Below are 14,054 nucleotides of genomic sequence, written 5' to 3' on the forward strand. Positions count from 1 at the left end.
CTTATTTTATTCCCCAAATGGTTCACTTTTAAATAAGTCAGTAACCGTTCATTCCAAAGTCAATGGCTGAAAGACATTCCAACCAGATTTAAGGACAAGTCTGAGAAGTCTGCACGGTGCTTCGGGCAGGCACTGCCACCAAATTAACTGCCTCCAGTGGTCAAGAGGAAGCTATTTCTTAAAAAAGTCAAGACACAGAAGGCGATTTTACAAAGGTGTTTTTTTCTTTAAAATGTCTTCTGAGAGCTTTCAAACATTACAAAAGTAACTTTGGGTGAGATCCAAACGAGTTTCCACAAAACTAAATAGTATTCATAAATAAAATCCTAACTGTAGACCCCATTAAAATTAATAGATTTTTTAAAATTCAGCTTCAAGAGGAAATCTACTTTCTCCAACACCCAAGGACCCTCGCCCCTCATAATTTGGAGTTTTATCTAATTTGTTTACATTAAGTATAAACTGAAGGTAGGAAATGAACTATTTTTTATTATTAATGTTCCACTTATATCTTGGGCGTTTTATCATTCAGCTATTAGCTTCTCTTGAAGGTAGCACCAAAAGAAAAATAAATAGGCCCACGTTTTACAGAAATACTGTGTATGCATTGGTTTAGAAGGCCATCTGCCCTGAATAACTTTCTGGAGTTTTTTTTTTAGCTCATGAAAGTAAACAACAAAAAAAATCAATTCTTTCTCTGATACCTTGGAAAGCTAAGAAGTGTTGGAACATGACAAGTTAGATGGAAAACCTTGGGGCATTTTTCACAACACAAGAGGTCCCCTCCATTTTGGCAGACAGCACACCAGTCCTCATTTGGGTCATCGTCTTTGCTGTTACCGTCTCCTCCCATCCTGGCCGCCCTGTGCATGAGGCTTCGAATTGAGGACTTTCCATTAACGAGGCTGCTGAGCCCTGACTGTTTGCAGCTTTCATTCGTATCTGTGGGCTCAGTTTTCACGTGGTTTTCCAGGCTCGGTAATGCATCCAGCTCGCTCTCCAGGTGCAGGCTGGTCGAGAGAGGCGGAGTCAGACTGCTCTCCGGACTGCTCAGCTGCAACAGAACAAGGACGAATGCCTGAACAATCACCTACTCACTGCTGTTTGCAGTGTGGGTGTGTGTTTAAAGTTTATGTCAACATACGTACAGATAGACTAGCTTAAAATTACTCTGGACATTACATTAGTTACATAAAGGAACAAAATCAGCCCTAAAATTATTTAGGCACACTAATTTATAGTGAATTTAGGCATGTTAATACCGGATCAATCAGATAGTAAGGAAATTAATTTAACAGTTAAGCACACTGATGTGGGAGTGAGCACAGGGTTACACTTTTCCCACCCAGAGTTGACTTAGTATGTTATTTTTCACACAAGAATCTGCTGCATGGTTTTTGAGAAGCATTCTGAAATAGTCTTCCGCTCACTTATCATTATACAACTGCAGGAGGATCGTAACAGTGTAACACAGAATGCTTTACCCTGTTCTGGGGGCACGACCCACACCAAGCTCTGGGCGAAGAGGAGACACTGCTCCTGAACACCGGACTCAGTGTGGGGCTCACTACCTCCGCACACACCGCATTCAACACACAGGGGATCGAGCTGAAATTTCTGGGCCAACCACACAGAACATGAGGCTTTAAGTCTGGGAAGGAAGAAAAACCAAGATCGAAATATCAAAACGAAGAGGGAATTGGGCCTTCTTTCATCCTATATAAAAATTCTATAGTGTTCCACCTGGGAACTCTAAAATGGTTGGTAATTCGTAAGCTAAAGGTAATCTTCCCATCACAGAACTCTTTGTTTAAACTTCTCTCATGTCAGCAGCCTTAATTCTGAACTTACAGGCCCGGAAAATAGCCAAGGACCATTTGTGGCCTGAGACTCAATGGGACTATTGAGATGATTAATAAATTCAGAGTAAGACAGAACTTGATTTAGAATCATGGCAACGATACTGACCAATTACAAACTAAAAGATCATCTGAAATGAGTCCTTAATGTGATTACGTCTGTTCTGATTAGAAAGAGATATTTAGCGAGTACCAGGCGCAAACAGTCACACACAAATACACGTTTGCAGACGCACTGGTCCGTCTGACACACGCAGGGGAGGCCCCTGGCGGCCCAGCAGGACTTTACCATGCAGGCGCTCCTCCTGCCATCCTCCGTCTTCTCCTGCTTCACGGCGCCTGAGAAGCTACATATTTCATCTTCGGTCCCAGGTTCTTGCTTGACCTTCACCTGATCAGACTTGAAACTAAGACTTGTCTTCTCAGCAGTTCTTCCTGATGACCCACAGCTAGTAAGACAACAAAGGCCATGTATGTTTGGCTATGTGGTGTATATAAAAGCAATCATCATTAATGTGAAAACAGATAATTTATTAACTTTAAAATGATAAGGACACTTTAGAATGGTGTTAAAAGGACTGTGCTATAAACTTAGCTTCCACTTCTCAAAAATGGAGATGGCACTTTCAGAAGACCTTACACACACCGCATTACGGTCTGATGCACTCACACTACATCATGGAAAAAGTCTAGGAAGTAACAGTTTCCCAAGGCTAACAGCACAGAATGCTGGTGTTGGCCATGGCGCCTCTCTATGAAAGCAGTTTCAATTCTTCTCTACCCACAAGTATGCGAAGAAAATATCATCAACAGTAGTTCATGAAGCCTCCTCAAAGGAACTGCCACTTTAATTTTTGAGGGCAGGCAATTGGGAAAAGAGGATAACAAATAGTGAAGAACCCAGAAAGTCCTTATTTGGAATCAATGAAATGATACGTGGCTAACCAGTTCCATCTAGATCACGAAGCGAAACCCCTGGCAAGAGGAAGTGAGTAACTGATTGGAAAGACCGCATTACTTCTAAGAATGAACCTTTCTCAGTTTATACTTTTCTTCTAAAAATACTGATCACTGCCCTGCCTGGTGTGGCTCCGTACAAGCCAGCCTGCAAACCAGTGTTGCTGGTTCGATTCCCAGGTAGGGCACATGCCTGGGTTGCGGGCCAGGTCCCAGTTGGGGGCACACAAGAGGCAACTACACACTAATATTTCTCTCCGTCTCTTTCTCCCTTCCTTCCCCTCTGTCTAAAAATGAACAAAGCATTTTAAGATAAAAAAATAAAATACTGATCATTAACAAAATATAATGAACAAGTCATGCAAATGTTTAAAAGGACTAGTCTTCAAAAGTGCACGTGCACACATAATATACAAACTCAGAGTGCACGTCTTTCCTGCGCTATACTAAATTATTGACACTGGAGAGTAAAAGTCAGTTAACACTACTGTCTTCTGTCTTAAACACACCCTTAGTGTGTCCCCCAAAAGACAGAGGAACAGCGAACAATTCGGGAGTAACGAGCATCCCTAGCACCTGGAAGAGAGTCTCCAAGCACCGTCCTCCTCATCAACACGACCCAAGTTCTTAGCGACGTGGCTCCAGGTCTGAGGCTGGGAACGTACAAGACGAGCCTGGAATATCATTTCATAAGAAACGAGGAAGCTTTCAGAGACTCCGGGTTGTAACAGAACAACTACAGGGGCCAGCTTTTTTAGCTGATAGGCCAAAAATAGAAAACTTTAAGCATCAATGAAAATCACATCTATAATGGTTGAGAACATATAAAATATGTTTAAGTGTGAGGTGATAAAGTTAAAAATAATAAGACTCACTGACCACTGTTGGATGGTGTTGGGAAATCAATTCATTATAAAAATCCATAAATAAAGAAAAGAATTAATTCATTCAGCCTTTCCTATAACCAAATGATGACGAAGTTTCTCTTCACAGAAACAGTTTAAAATAGTAAACTAAGAAAGAATACAATAATTTAAAACACATCATTTTTCAATTAGTTAAAAAAGAGAAAATGAGTATTAATGGTTGTTATCATAAAACACACAAAAACCAACCAGACACCACGTGCCCCTCACAGAAGTACCGGCCACCCCCCGTGAAGCAGACCCCCCCAGACCAAACTGAATCTAGTCACACCTCTGATCTAAAGAGGGACAGGGAAAACACAGCAGGCAGTGTACCCCAGAACAGAGCGGGGGAAACACCGTAGGGGAAACAGTGCACCCCCAATAACACCGACCTGAACTTCAACACCTCTACCGATGGCAACGCAAAGAGCTTATCGGAATCTGATCCAAGGAAACCTTTTTTTGTAAAGGCACTTATAGGAAAAACTGGGAAATCTGAACATTAACTGGATCTCTATTGATATTAAAGAACTATCTGCTAATTTTTTTCTGGGTATGATAACAGTTTTGTAGCTATACAATTTTAAAATCCTTATATTTTAAGTGATATATTCTGAAGCAGTCAGAAGTAAAATAAGATGTCTGAGATTTGTTTCAAACTAATCCAGACCAAGAAAGAATGAGTGCGAGTACAGAAGAATTGACAGTGGCCACAACTGTTGAATTAGGAGTGGTAACTGTTGAAGCTGGGCTGTAAGTACATAAGAGTTCACTGTGATAGTCTATTTTTTCAAACATGTATTTAAAATATTTCTTAATAAAAAACAAAATATGTATCTATTCACAATGTGATACTCACCTGCCTCGACTGCCAGTACTAGAGGTACTAGGGGGTCTCACGGGCGTGTGAGAGTTGGATAAACCTGCAACCAATAGGTTAAAATAAATATCAATGCAGATAAGAGTATTCAGAATTCTACCTAATTACAGAATTAAAGGTGATTATAATGAAACTCATTAATTCTCAGAAACCAGACACAGGCTTGGCCTCAGGCTGGCAGACCTCAGCCAGTCTCTCGGTCGAGCCCCATTCCCAGAATTCTTCTCCCGGCAACACCTTCCGATGAGTGACAACCGAGCAGTAAGAGAAGGCTGTCTGCTGTCCTGCCCCAAGTCAGCTGGTAAGCATGCTACTTAGAGCCCTATTATTCACCCCTTATTTTAGAAGTCCTACAATAATTACAGTAAACCTCAAAAATTATATGATCCAAAAAAGGTATTAATGATGCATCTCATGCAAAACTCACATTGAAATCTGAACTATTCTTACTCTGGAAACAATGAGATGGTCTGTTCTAGTAAGGAAAAAATCACAGTTAAGTTACAGCGGAAAAATCTGCACTGTCAATTTGCGGGGAGTTGCTGCAACCAACTCACCGTAAAGTCAAAAAAACAACTGGGATTTGGGAAAAGCTGTATTTCACGAACTTGGTTAGTCACACATCTTAACAGTTTCCAATAAAATTTTGTTTTAAAATTACAATTTGAAAATTCACTTGCTTTCCCCTCCACTTTTTTTCAACAAATTTTCCACTTTTCATTGTTTTACAAAATGTGTTACACTTGGGTTGAAAACGAACAGCAGAGCTCGGGGAGGGGGTGCCGAGTTCTGAACAGCACACACAGAGAGAAATTCATAATTCGTTTCGCTTCAGTTAGCTATGGACTGCCAGACTGCCAACACTACCTGAAAAAAAATAACCAGAAGGAGCAATCGGGGGGAAAATACGATATGTTATGAATTGTTAATTCTGTGGGTCACCTTGGCCAGAAGAGAGTACCCGGTTATTTGGCCAAACACCAGTCTAAATGTTGTCATGAGGGTATTTTTTTAGATGTGATTAAACAATCGCATGAGCTTATTCCTTCAAACCTCTCCCTCTCCCTACACAGGCACACACACACTCCCACTGATTCAGTTTTTTCTGAACACACACACACACACACACACACACTGTCTCTCTCTCTCTCGTTGTAACAGAGTGAGGAGGCACCTCAGCCGAGTTTACCTGACGATCCTGGAGACAGGGCAGAGGGGCCTGGAGAAGGGTTCATGGTGCTTGTAGGCTGTGGGGGTAGGTGACTGCCTGAGATGTATCTACTTAGTAGATTATCTAAACTACTTGAACCAGCATCTTCCAACTAAAGAAAACAAAAAGATAAATTTGCTTTGATTAAACACAGTAGAAGTTATTAATTTTATTAGGATCATCACTTACGCCCAGTTTCCTAATAAACAGATTATCCTACACCTAAACCAGCCTGTTGCTTCCTTGGGCACCCTAAGGGACCCACAGAGTGTAAAGTTTATGTGACTAAAGCTATACTAATATTATTCAACCAATACCCAGCAGAACAGGACAAAACCCAATAATACACTAAATTCTTTATGTTCTAATATGAAAACAGCGTTGACACACCCTGATATGTTTGCCTTTTCTCAAAGTTGATGCAAGACTCTGTTTTTCCATCATCCTTATCCCATCTTCCTTCCTCTATTTCAACATCCAAAAATCTCCCAGAATCATTTACCCAAACAGGAATTCAATGTCAACGCCCAACTCCAAAGCTGAGTCATGTGTATACGCAGGAGAAAGCCCTCAGCCCAAGACACGGGGTCCCTTACTTCACAAAAAGTGGTCATCAACAGGCTGTAGGCTAAAGCCAGAGGCCTGGCACGGAGACCGTGACCTGGTTTCCAACTTAGCATCAGTCCCCACCTTTAAACATTCGCCCACACTGAGAACTGTGATGATGAGATGAGAAAATATTTGTGTACCATTATAAAAACTGCCCTAAGTAAGAGTTCACACTATTCCACATCGGAGACGGCCCAACTGCCCTTAACTAACTGCCCGTCTTCCTGCTCACGTATCGGACTGGGTCTGCATGTGCCCCTCTGCGCCTTCTCTCCCCCTGGGGGCAGGGACGCTTCTTGAAAACTCAACAGATGCATTTACCACTTGGCTTTCCTTACCTCCCAAATAGAAAGAATGACTATAAAACAGGAAAAGATGGCATCAAAGCAGAAACTTTGGAAGAAACTATAAATATATATACCAAGGTAAAGTTGGACTGGCAGAAAAATGAACAGAATAAAGAAGCTCAAAACATACCACAGGCAAGGGAGGATTTTCCTAAAAATAATTCAGTATCCATTTATAATAAAAATTATCAACAAAGTGGGTACAGAGGGAATATACTGCAACATAATAAAGGTTATAAATTACAACTCAATAGCTAACAACATACTTAACAGTGAAAAGCTGAAAGCTCTTCCTTTAAGATCCAGAAAACAGACAAGGATGCCCACTCTCACCAGTTTTATTCAACATAGTTGGAAGTCCTGGCCAGAGCAATTAGGAAAGAAAAAGAAACGAAAGCATCTAACTTGGAAAGGAAGAAGTGAAACTGTCCTTATTTGCAGATGACATAGTATGGACAGAAAATCCTAAAGACTCCACCAAAAAACTGTTAGAATACATCAATTTGGTGAAACTGCAGGATACAAGAGCAATTAGGATTAGAGTAACTAACCCTAAAATTTATACAAAACCCAGAATTACTCTGAAGAGCCAAACTCTAAGAACAAAGTGGGATGTATCATACTCCCTGATATCAAGCTATAATACAAGCTACAATAATCAAAACAGTATGATACTGGCATAACAAATACAGATCCATAAAATAGAGAACCCAGAAATAAATTCTTGCATATACGGTCAATTAATCTACAACAAAGGAGGCAAGGATATACAATGGAGTAAAGACAGTCTCTTCAGTAAGTGGTATTGGGAAAACCTAACAGATACATGCAGAAAAATGTAAAATGGGGCCACTTTCTTACACCACATAAAAATAAACTCAAAATAGCTTGAAGACTTAAATGTAAGACGTGACACTGTAAAATTCCTGCACAGAACATAAGCAGCAAACTCTCTGACACCACTTGTAACGCTATTTTTTGGATATGTCTCCTTGGGCTGGAGCAACAAAAAATAAACAAATGGGACTATAGCAAACTAAAAAGTTTTTGCACAGCAAAGGAAACCATCAACGAAACAAAAAGACAACTGACTGAATGGGAGAAGATATTTGCAAATGATACATCTGGTAAGAGGTTAATATCCAAAATACATACGGAACTTACACAACTTAACATCAAAAAACCCCCTGAACAATCCAACTGAAAAATGGGCAGAGGACCTGAATAGACATTTCTCTAAGAAGGATATACAAATAAATAGCCCTGGCTGGTGTAGCTCAGTGGATTGACCGCGGGCCTGCGAACCAAAGGATCACGGTTTGATTCCCAAGTCAGGGCACATGCCTGGGTTGCAAGCCAGTGCCCAGTGGGAGACACACGAGAGGCAACCATACATTGATTTTTCTCTCCTTCTCTCCCCCTCTAAAAATAAATAAATAAAATCTTTTTTTAAAAAAGGATATACAAACAACAGACACGAGAAAACTGTTCATCACTAATCACCAGAGAAATGCATATTAAAACCCTAAAGAACTATCAATCATCTCATACACGTCAAAATGGCCATCATCAATAACTCGTAGTAAGTAACAAATGCTGGCAGGAAAAGGGAACCACCCATATACACTGATGGCCCATGTACACTGATGGTGGAATTATGAATTGGTGAAGCCACTTTGGAAAATACTATGGAGATTCCTCAAAAAATTAAAGATAGAGCTACCATATAACCCAGCAATTTCACTTCTGGGTGTTTATCTGATGAAACCAAAAACACCAACTTGAAAAGATATGTGGACCCCTAGGTTCACTGCAGCATTACTAATAATAGGCGAGATGGAAGCAGCCTATATGTCCATCAACAGATGAATGGATAAAGAAAACGTGTACACATACACCATGGAATTATTGCTCAACAATAAAAAAACAAAATGTTGCCATTTTGTAACAATATGGGGAACCTAGAGGGTATTATGCTAAATAAAATAAGTCAGATAGAAAAAGACAAACACTATACAATCCCACCTGTATGTGGAGCTTGAAAACAAAACAAACTCACAGAGAAGAGGAGGTGGGTGGGCGAAACGGGTGAGTCAAAAGATACAAACTTCCAATTATAAAATCAATAAATCACAGGGAGGTAATACATACAGCATAGTAACTAGATATACAATACTCAAATAATACCATACTTGAAAGCTAAGAGAGTAAATCTTAAAAGTCCTCACCACAAGAATATAACTTTCGTAACTGTATGGTGACAGATGGTAACTGTCACCATACTTATTGCGGTACAGTCGTCCCTTGCTATATTGCGGCTTATTGCGGCTTCACTATACCGCAGGTTTTAAAAGATACAGAATTTTATATGTTGTTAAAATTATGTAGGTTTAAGAATGTAGAAAGTGCCTTGGCTGGTGTAGCTCAGTGGATTGAGCGCGGGCCTGCAGGCCAGTTCCCAGCAGGGAATGCACAAGAGGCAACCATACATTGATGTTTCTCTCCCTCTCTCCTTCCCCTCCCCTCTAAAGATAAATAAAAAAGAATGATAAATTAAAACATCTTTTAAAAAAAGAATGGAGAAAGCATTTAAGATAAATTAAAAAATCTTTTAAAAAAGAATGTAGAAAGTATTTAAGAGCATATGAAGTGTTTATAAGATTGGAAAAGGTTAATAAGAAAGTGGGAACGGTTTATAGGAGTGTGGGCAGGGTTTATAAAGCCTTAATATATATATATATAATATATATATTATATTATATATATTATATATTAATATATTATATATATTATATATTAATATATATTAATAATATAATATATTATATACCTTAAATAATACAAAATATACAAAATATATACAAATAAATATACAAAATATATACAAAATAAATATAATGCTGCTACTTCACAGACTTTCACCTATCGTGGGGGTCTCTGGAACGTTACTCTTGCAATAGGTGACGGATCACTGTAGTCATTTCAAAATGTATACAAATACACAATCACTAATGCTATACACCTGAAATTAATGTAATGTTTGATGTCAATTATACCTCAATTTTTTAAAGGTAAATAGGCCCTTCTCATTAATGAAGTATTTTTCACTAAACACCTCAGAGAGCCGCATGTCAGCAACATAAAGGGCTGAATGCGGGAGCAGGCTACAGGCTAACAGAAGGGACAATTAAAGCAGACTGGGAGCCGCACCTGCCCACTGGTCACGGCTGCTGGCCGTGGCTTTACTCGTAAACTCTAATCCCTGGAGAACCCCTTGCCGCAGCCGCAGCCTGACTGCGGGAGGACGAGAGAGGAGGGCGGCTACTGCACTAACATACACCACAGACAGCAGCCAGGCCCCACCTCACCAAACAGGAAGGAGGGAACGACTCAGAACAAACACGAAGTCCCACGTTACCTACCTCCGCTCCCACTCTCTCTCACTCTCCTGCCTGCAATTTGTGTCTCTGCCGGAGAGACGACCTGAAGCTGGAAGAGTGAACAGGAAGAGGCAAACCCAGAGGACTCGGGCTTCCCAGAAACTACTGTCCCCAACAGGGAAATGGTGGCCGAAGCATCTGCCTCCAGGTTCCATGAGACACGGATAAAGTCACCGTAAAGTTAGACGTTTCAGTAGAACAACCCCCTTCCTCACTAAGCCAATGGTTTTTGAGCCCCCTGGATAACTGTACAGAACATGTGTGATATAATAACTTCTATGAACTGAAAGAAATACAGATATCAATGAGCCTAAGATAACCAACCATGCAAATAAAAGAAATGTAAATAAAATCAGTGTTATTTTTACCTATCACTCTGACAAAGATGGAAGAAAAGACTGATTTAACCAATGTTGGACAGAGTATAAAAATGAGTACTCTATAATATTTAAATTTGCATGTAAATATCAAAGTTTTCCAAAATTTCATAATATCCAATATAGTATCCAAGTAGTTACTAATACGCCAAATACAAAATTCTTTACAGGACTTCCACCAAGATGGAGGCATAGGTGGAAACACTGTGCCTTCTCCCACAACCAAGTTTGAATACAACAAAGGTTTGGAGAAACAAAGACACAACCAAACGACAGAAAATTGAATTATACGGAAGTCCGACTACATCTAACCGTTCAACGGGGATGGTAAGAGGGGCGGAGCCAGCAGCGAGCAGGGTCGGGCAGGACAGGGCCCCCGACCCAGGCGCGCAGGCAGACGGGAACCAGTTGGGGTGCGGGGCAGACCGTGGGCGCATATTCGCGCACAGTGAGACAGACCACGCAGGCCCCAGGGGGCGAGGGCTGACAGCGGTGGCACACTCGCGTGCAGTGGGACGAAACGCGTGGGCCCGGTGACGGCAGCAACTGTGGCACCGGTGAGGGCCGTGGCGGCAGGCAGTGGACAGGGCGCCATAGTCCCTCTTTGACCCCGCCCCCACATACAACATCACAACCCAGCGACTTAGTTGCCCTGTTCTAGTGAACATTTTAGGGCTCTGATCCTGCTATGGAACCGGCACGAACAACCCGAAAGATGGCGCAAGAAGAACTCAAAGTCCCAGAGCCAATAACTCTAAGCGACCGAGAAATTGCCAGCCTCTCAGAAGCACAATTCAGGACACTATTTATCAGGATGCTCACAGAACTGGCAGATTATAGTCACAAATTAGAGGAACAAAGTCACAAATTAGAGGAACATATGAAGGCTAAACTAATTGAAATGAAGGGAGATGCACAGGAAACCAACAGTGATGGAAAGGAAACGGGGACACAAATCAATGGAATGGACCAGAAGGAAGAACAAAACATCCCACCAGAAAGGAATGAAGAAATGAGAATTCAAAAAAATGAGGAGAGGCTTAGGAACCTCCAGGACAGCTTTAAACGTTCCAACATCCAAATTATAGGGGTACCAGAAGGGGGAAAGAAACAGCCACAAGTGGAAAACGTATTTGAACAAATAATAAAGGAGAACTTCCCCGGCCTGGCAAAGGAAATAGACTTCCAGGAAATCCAGGAAGCTCAGAGAGTGCCAAAGAAGTTGGACCCAAGAAGGAACACACCAAGGCACATCATCATTACATTAGCCAAGACTAAAATGAAGGAGAGAATCCTAGAAGCAGCAAGGGATAAGGGGACAGTCACCTACAAAGGAGTACCCATCAGACTGTCAGCGGATTTCTCAAAAGAGACCTTACAGGCAAGAAGGGGCTGGAAAGAAGTATTCCAAGTCATGAAATCCAAAGACCTACAGCCAAGATTGCTTTATCCAGCAAAACTTTCATTTAGAATGGAAGGACAGATAAAGTGCTTCTCAGATAAGGTCAAGTTCAAGGAGTTCATCATCACCAAGCCCTTATTATATGAAATGCTAAAGGGACTTATATAAGAAAGAGATGATGAAAAATATGAACAGTGAAAGGACAGCAAACACATAGTTATTAACAACCACACCTAAAACAAAAGCAAACCAAGAGGACAGCTAGATCAGGAGTGGAACCATAGAAATGAAGAACACATGGAGGGTTAGAAACAGGGGGGTGGGAGGGGGAGAAGGGGGGAGAAGGTACAGAAAATAGCATAGATGGTAGGTAGAAAATAGATAGGGGGAGGGCGAGAATAGTGGGGGAAATATAGAATCCAAAGAACTTGAGACACATGGTTATAAACTAAGGGGGAGAGAATAATGGGGGAGGGAGGGTGCGGGTGGAGGGGAATGAAGGGGGGGAATAGAACAACTGTAATGGTATAATCAATAAAATATATTTTAAAAAAATTCTTTACAAAAATATGAAAGAAATCATTAGAATACTAATCTGTCGATCATATTAGGAACAGAATCTCAGGTTCATGTATAAGTTCAGGATGTACTCAGGTTCACGGCATACTCCCTCAAAGTCAAATTACAAACACGCATTATCACTATGTAGTAGAGCAAAGTAAAAAATAATTCAAGTTGAGAGAATTTTATTTAAATCAAATTCTACTCTACACTGGGTGGCCATGATGATCAGTATAAAAATATGTCAGCAAACATCCCAAACTGTCTGTGTTTCCTGCCCGTCTGTGTGACATAATTAACACCGCCACAGCTCCTCCCGTAGAGCCCAGGTTTCCTTTTCCTGCGCCATGGAAACTACAGGACAGGAAAAGTGATTCTTCTAGAGATAACAGGTTTGCTTCCCTTTCTATTTTGGTTCATACAGTTAACTATTTCTTACTTTGTCACTCTGTGGTAACACCTCTAATTCCTCTCAAAAGTAAGTGACAGTAACAAGTGGTAGTGAGAATGTGGAGAAACAGAAACCCACACACACCACTGCCGGGGCTACAAAACGGGGCAGCCACTGTGGACAAGAGTCTGGCAGTTCCTCAAAAACACAGACACTCACAATATGACCCTGAATTTCCACTCCCAGAAATTCAGCACCGAGAGCTGATAGCCTGCGTTTGTTCACATGTTCAGAGCAACGTGACTCCTCACAGCCAAAAGTGGAGACCCAAATGTCCATCAGCTGATAGATGGATGAGCAAGTGTGGTTCATCCACACAACGGAACAGTCTGCCAAAAAAAGGAATGCAGTATCGACGCACGCAGCAATACAGAGGGACCTGGAACACACTATGCTCAGTGCAAGGTGCCAGTCACATAATTGTTGGGAACCATCCTGCCTGGTTTCAGAAGCTGTAATCCCCCATGGCTAAGTCTGAGTAAAAGATGTTGGGACTATAAACCACTGAGACAAAGCTTGTCTTCCTGGCTGGGGTGCTGCTTCTGCCTCCTTTACTTCACTCTGCTTGCCCACCCCCCCGCCACCCCCCACCCCTGGGGCCAAAGACTGGTTAGCCAATGATAGGTAAGATTCCTCAAGGGAGGGATGACGTAAGACAGGCACAGTCATGAAGGGGCCATCAGGGAAGGACTTGGGGGCTATAGAAAAAGGGGGTGATGGACCCTCACCCCTAGGCTTTGACATAGCCTGAGTCCACATTCTGTCCGTGAGAAGTCGCCTAATCTGCTGGCTGCCTTACTCCCCTGCCTGACTTAAGCCTGAAACAATGCCGGAGGGTGGTGCAGCCCTGGGCAGGAACACGCAGTTCTCTGGGGCCATCAGGCCTAAGAAAGAATGCATAAAATCCTGTGAAAACTGCTTTGCTAAGAATGCCCTCAATTTTCTAATAAGGGCCCAGGCACAAAATGAGTTTGTATCCCAAAGTTTTATGGCCCTTTAGCTAACTGACCCTGACAGAGATTAAGCCCCCATAGTTCTTTGAATGGTATCTAC

The 14,054-nt window shown here is 41.5% G+C and overlaps 1 protein-coding gene across 2 annotated transcripts in view; it reads right to left on the minus strand.

Moving 5' to 3' along the window:
- TRIM33 (tripartite motif containing 33) overlaps positions 1 to 14,054 on the minus strand; it is a 110,694-nt gene that overhangs the window by 12,422 nt on the left and 84,218 nt on the right. For both annotated transcript variants that reach the window (XM_037038931.1, XM_037038930.1), the window contains exons 12-15: positions 5,794 to 5,926; positions 4,584 to 4,647; positions 2,149 to 2,308; positions 705 to 1,054 (exon numbers count right to left, since the gene is read on the minus strand). In XM_037038931.1, the coding sequence (XP_036894826.1) occupies positions 705 to 1,054; positions 2,149 to 2,308; positions 4,584 to 4,647; positions 5,794 to 5,926 (707 nt within the window). The remainder of the gene's footprint in view (positions 1 to 704; positions 1,055 to 2,148; positions 2,309 to 4,583; positions 4,648 to 5,793; positions 5,927 to 14,054) is intronic.

This window comes from Sturnira hondurensis, unplaced genomic scaffold (genome assembly GCF_014824575.4).
Source record: "Sturnira hondurensis isolate 20B ecotype Veracruz unplaced genomic scaffold, ASM1482457v3 Scaffold0024822, whole genome shotgun sequence".
Lineage (NCBI taxonomy): Eukaryota > Metazoa > Chordata > Mammalia > Chiroptera > Phyllostomidae > Sturnira > Sturnira hondurensis.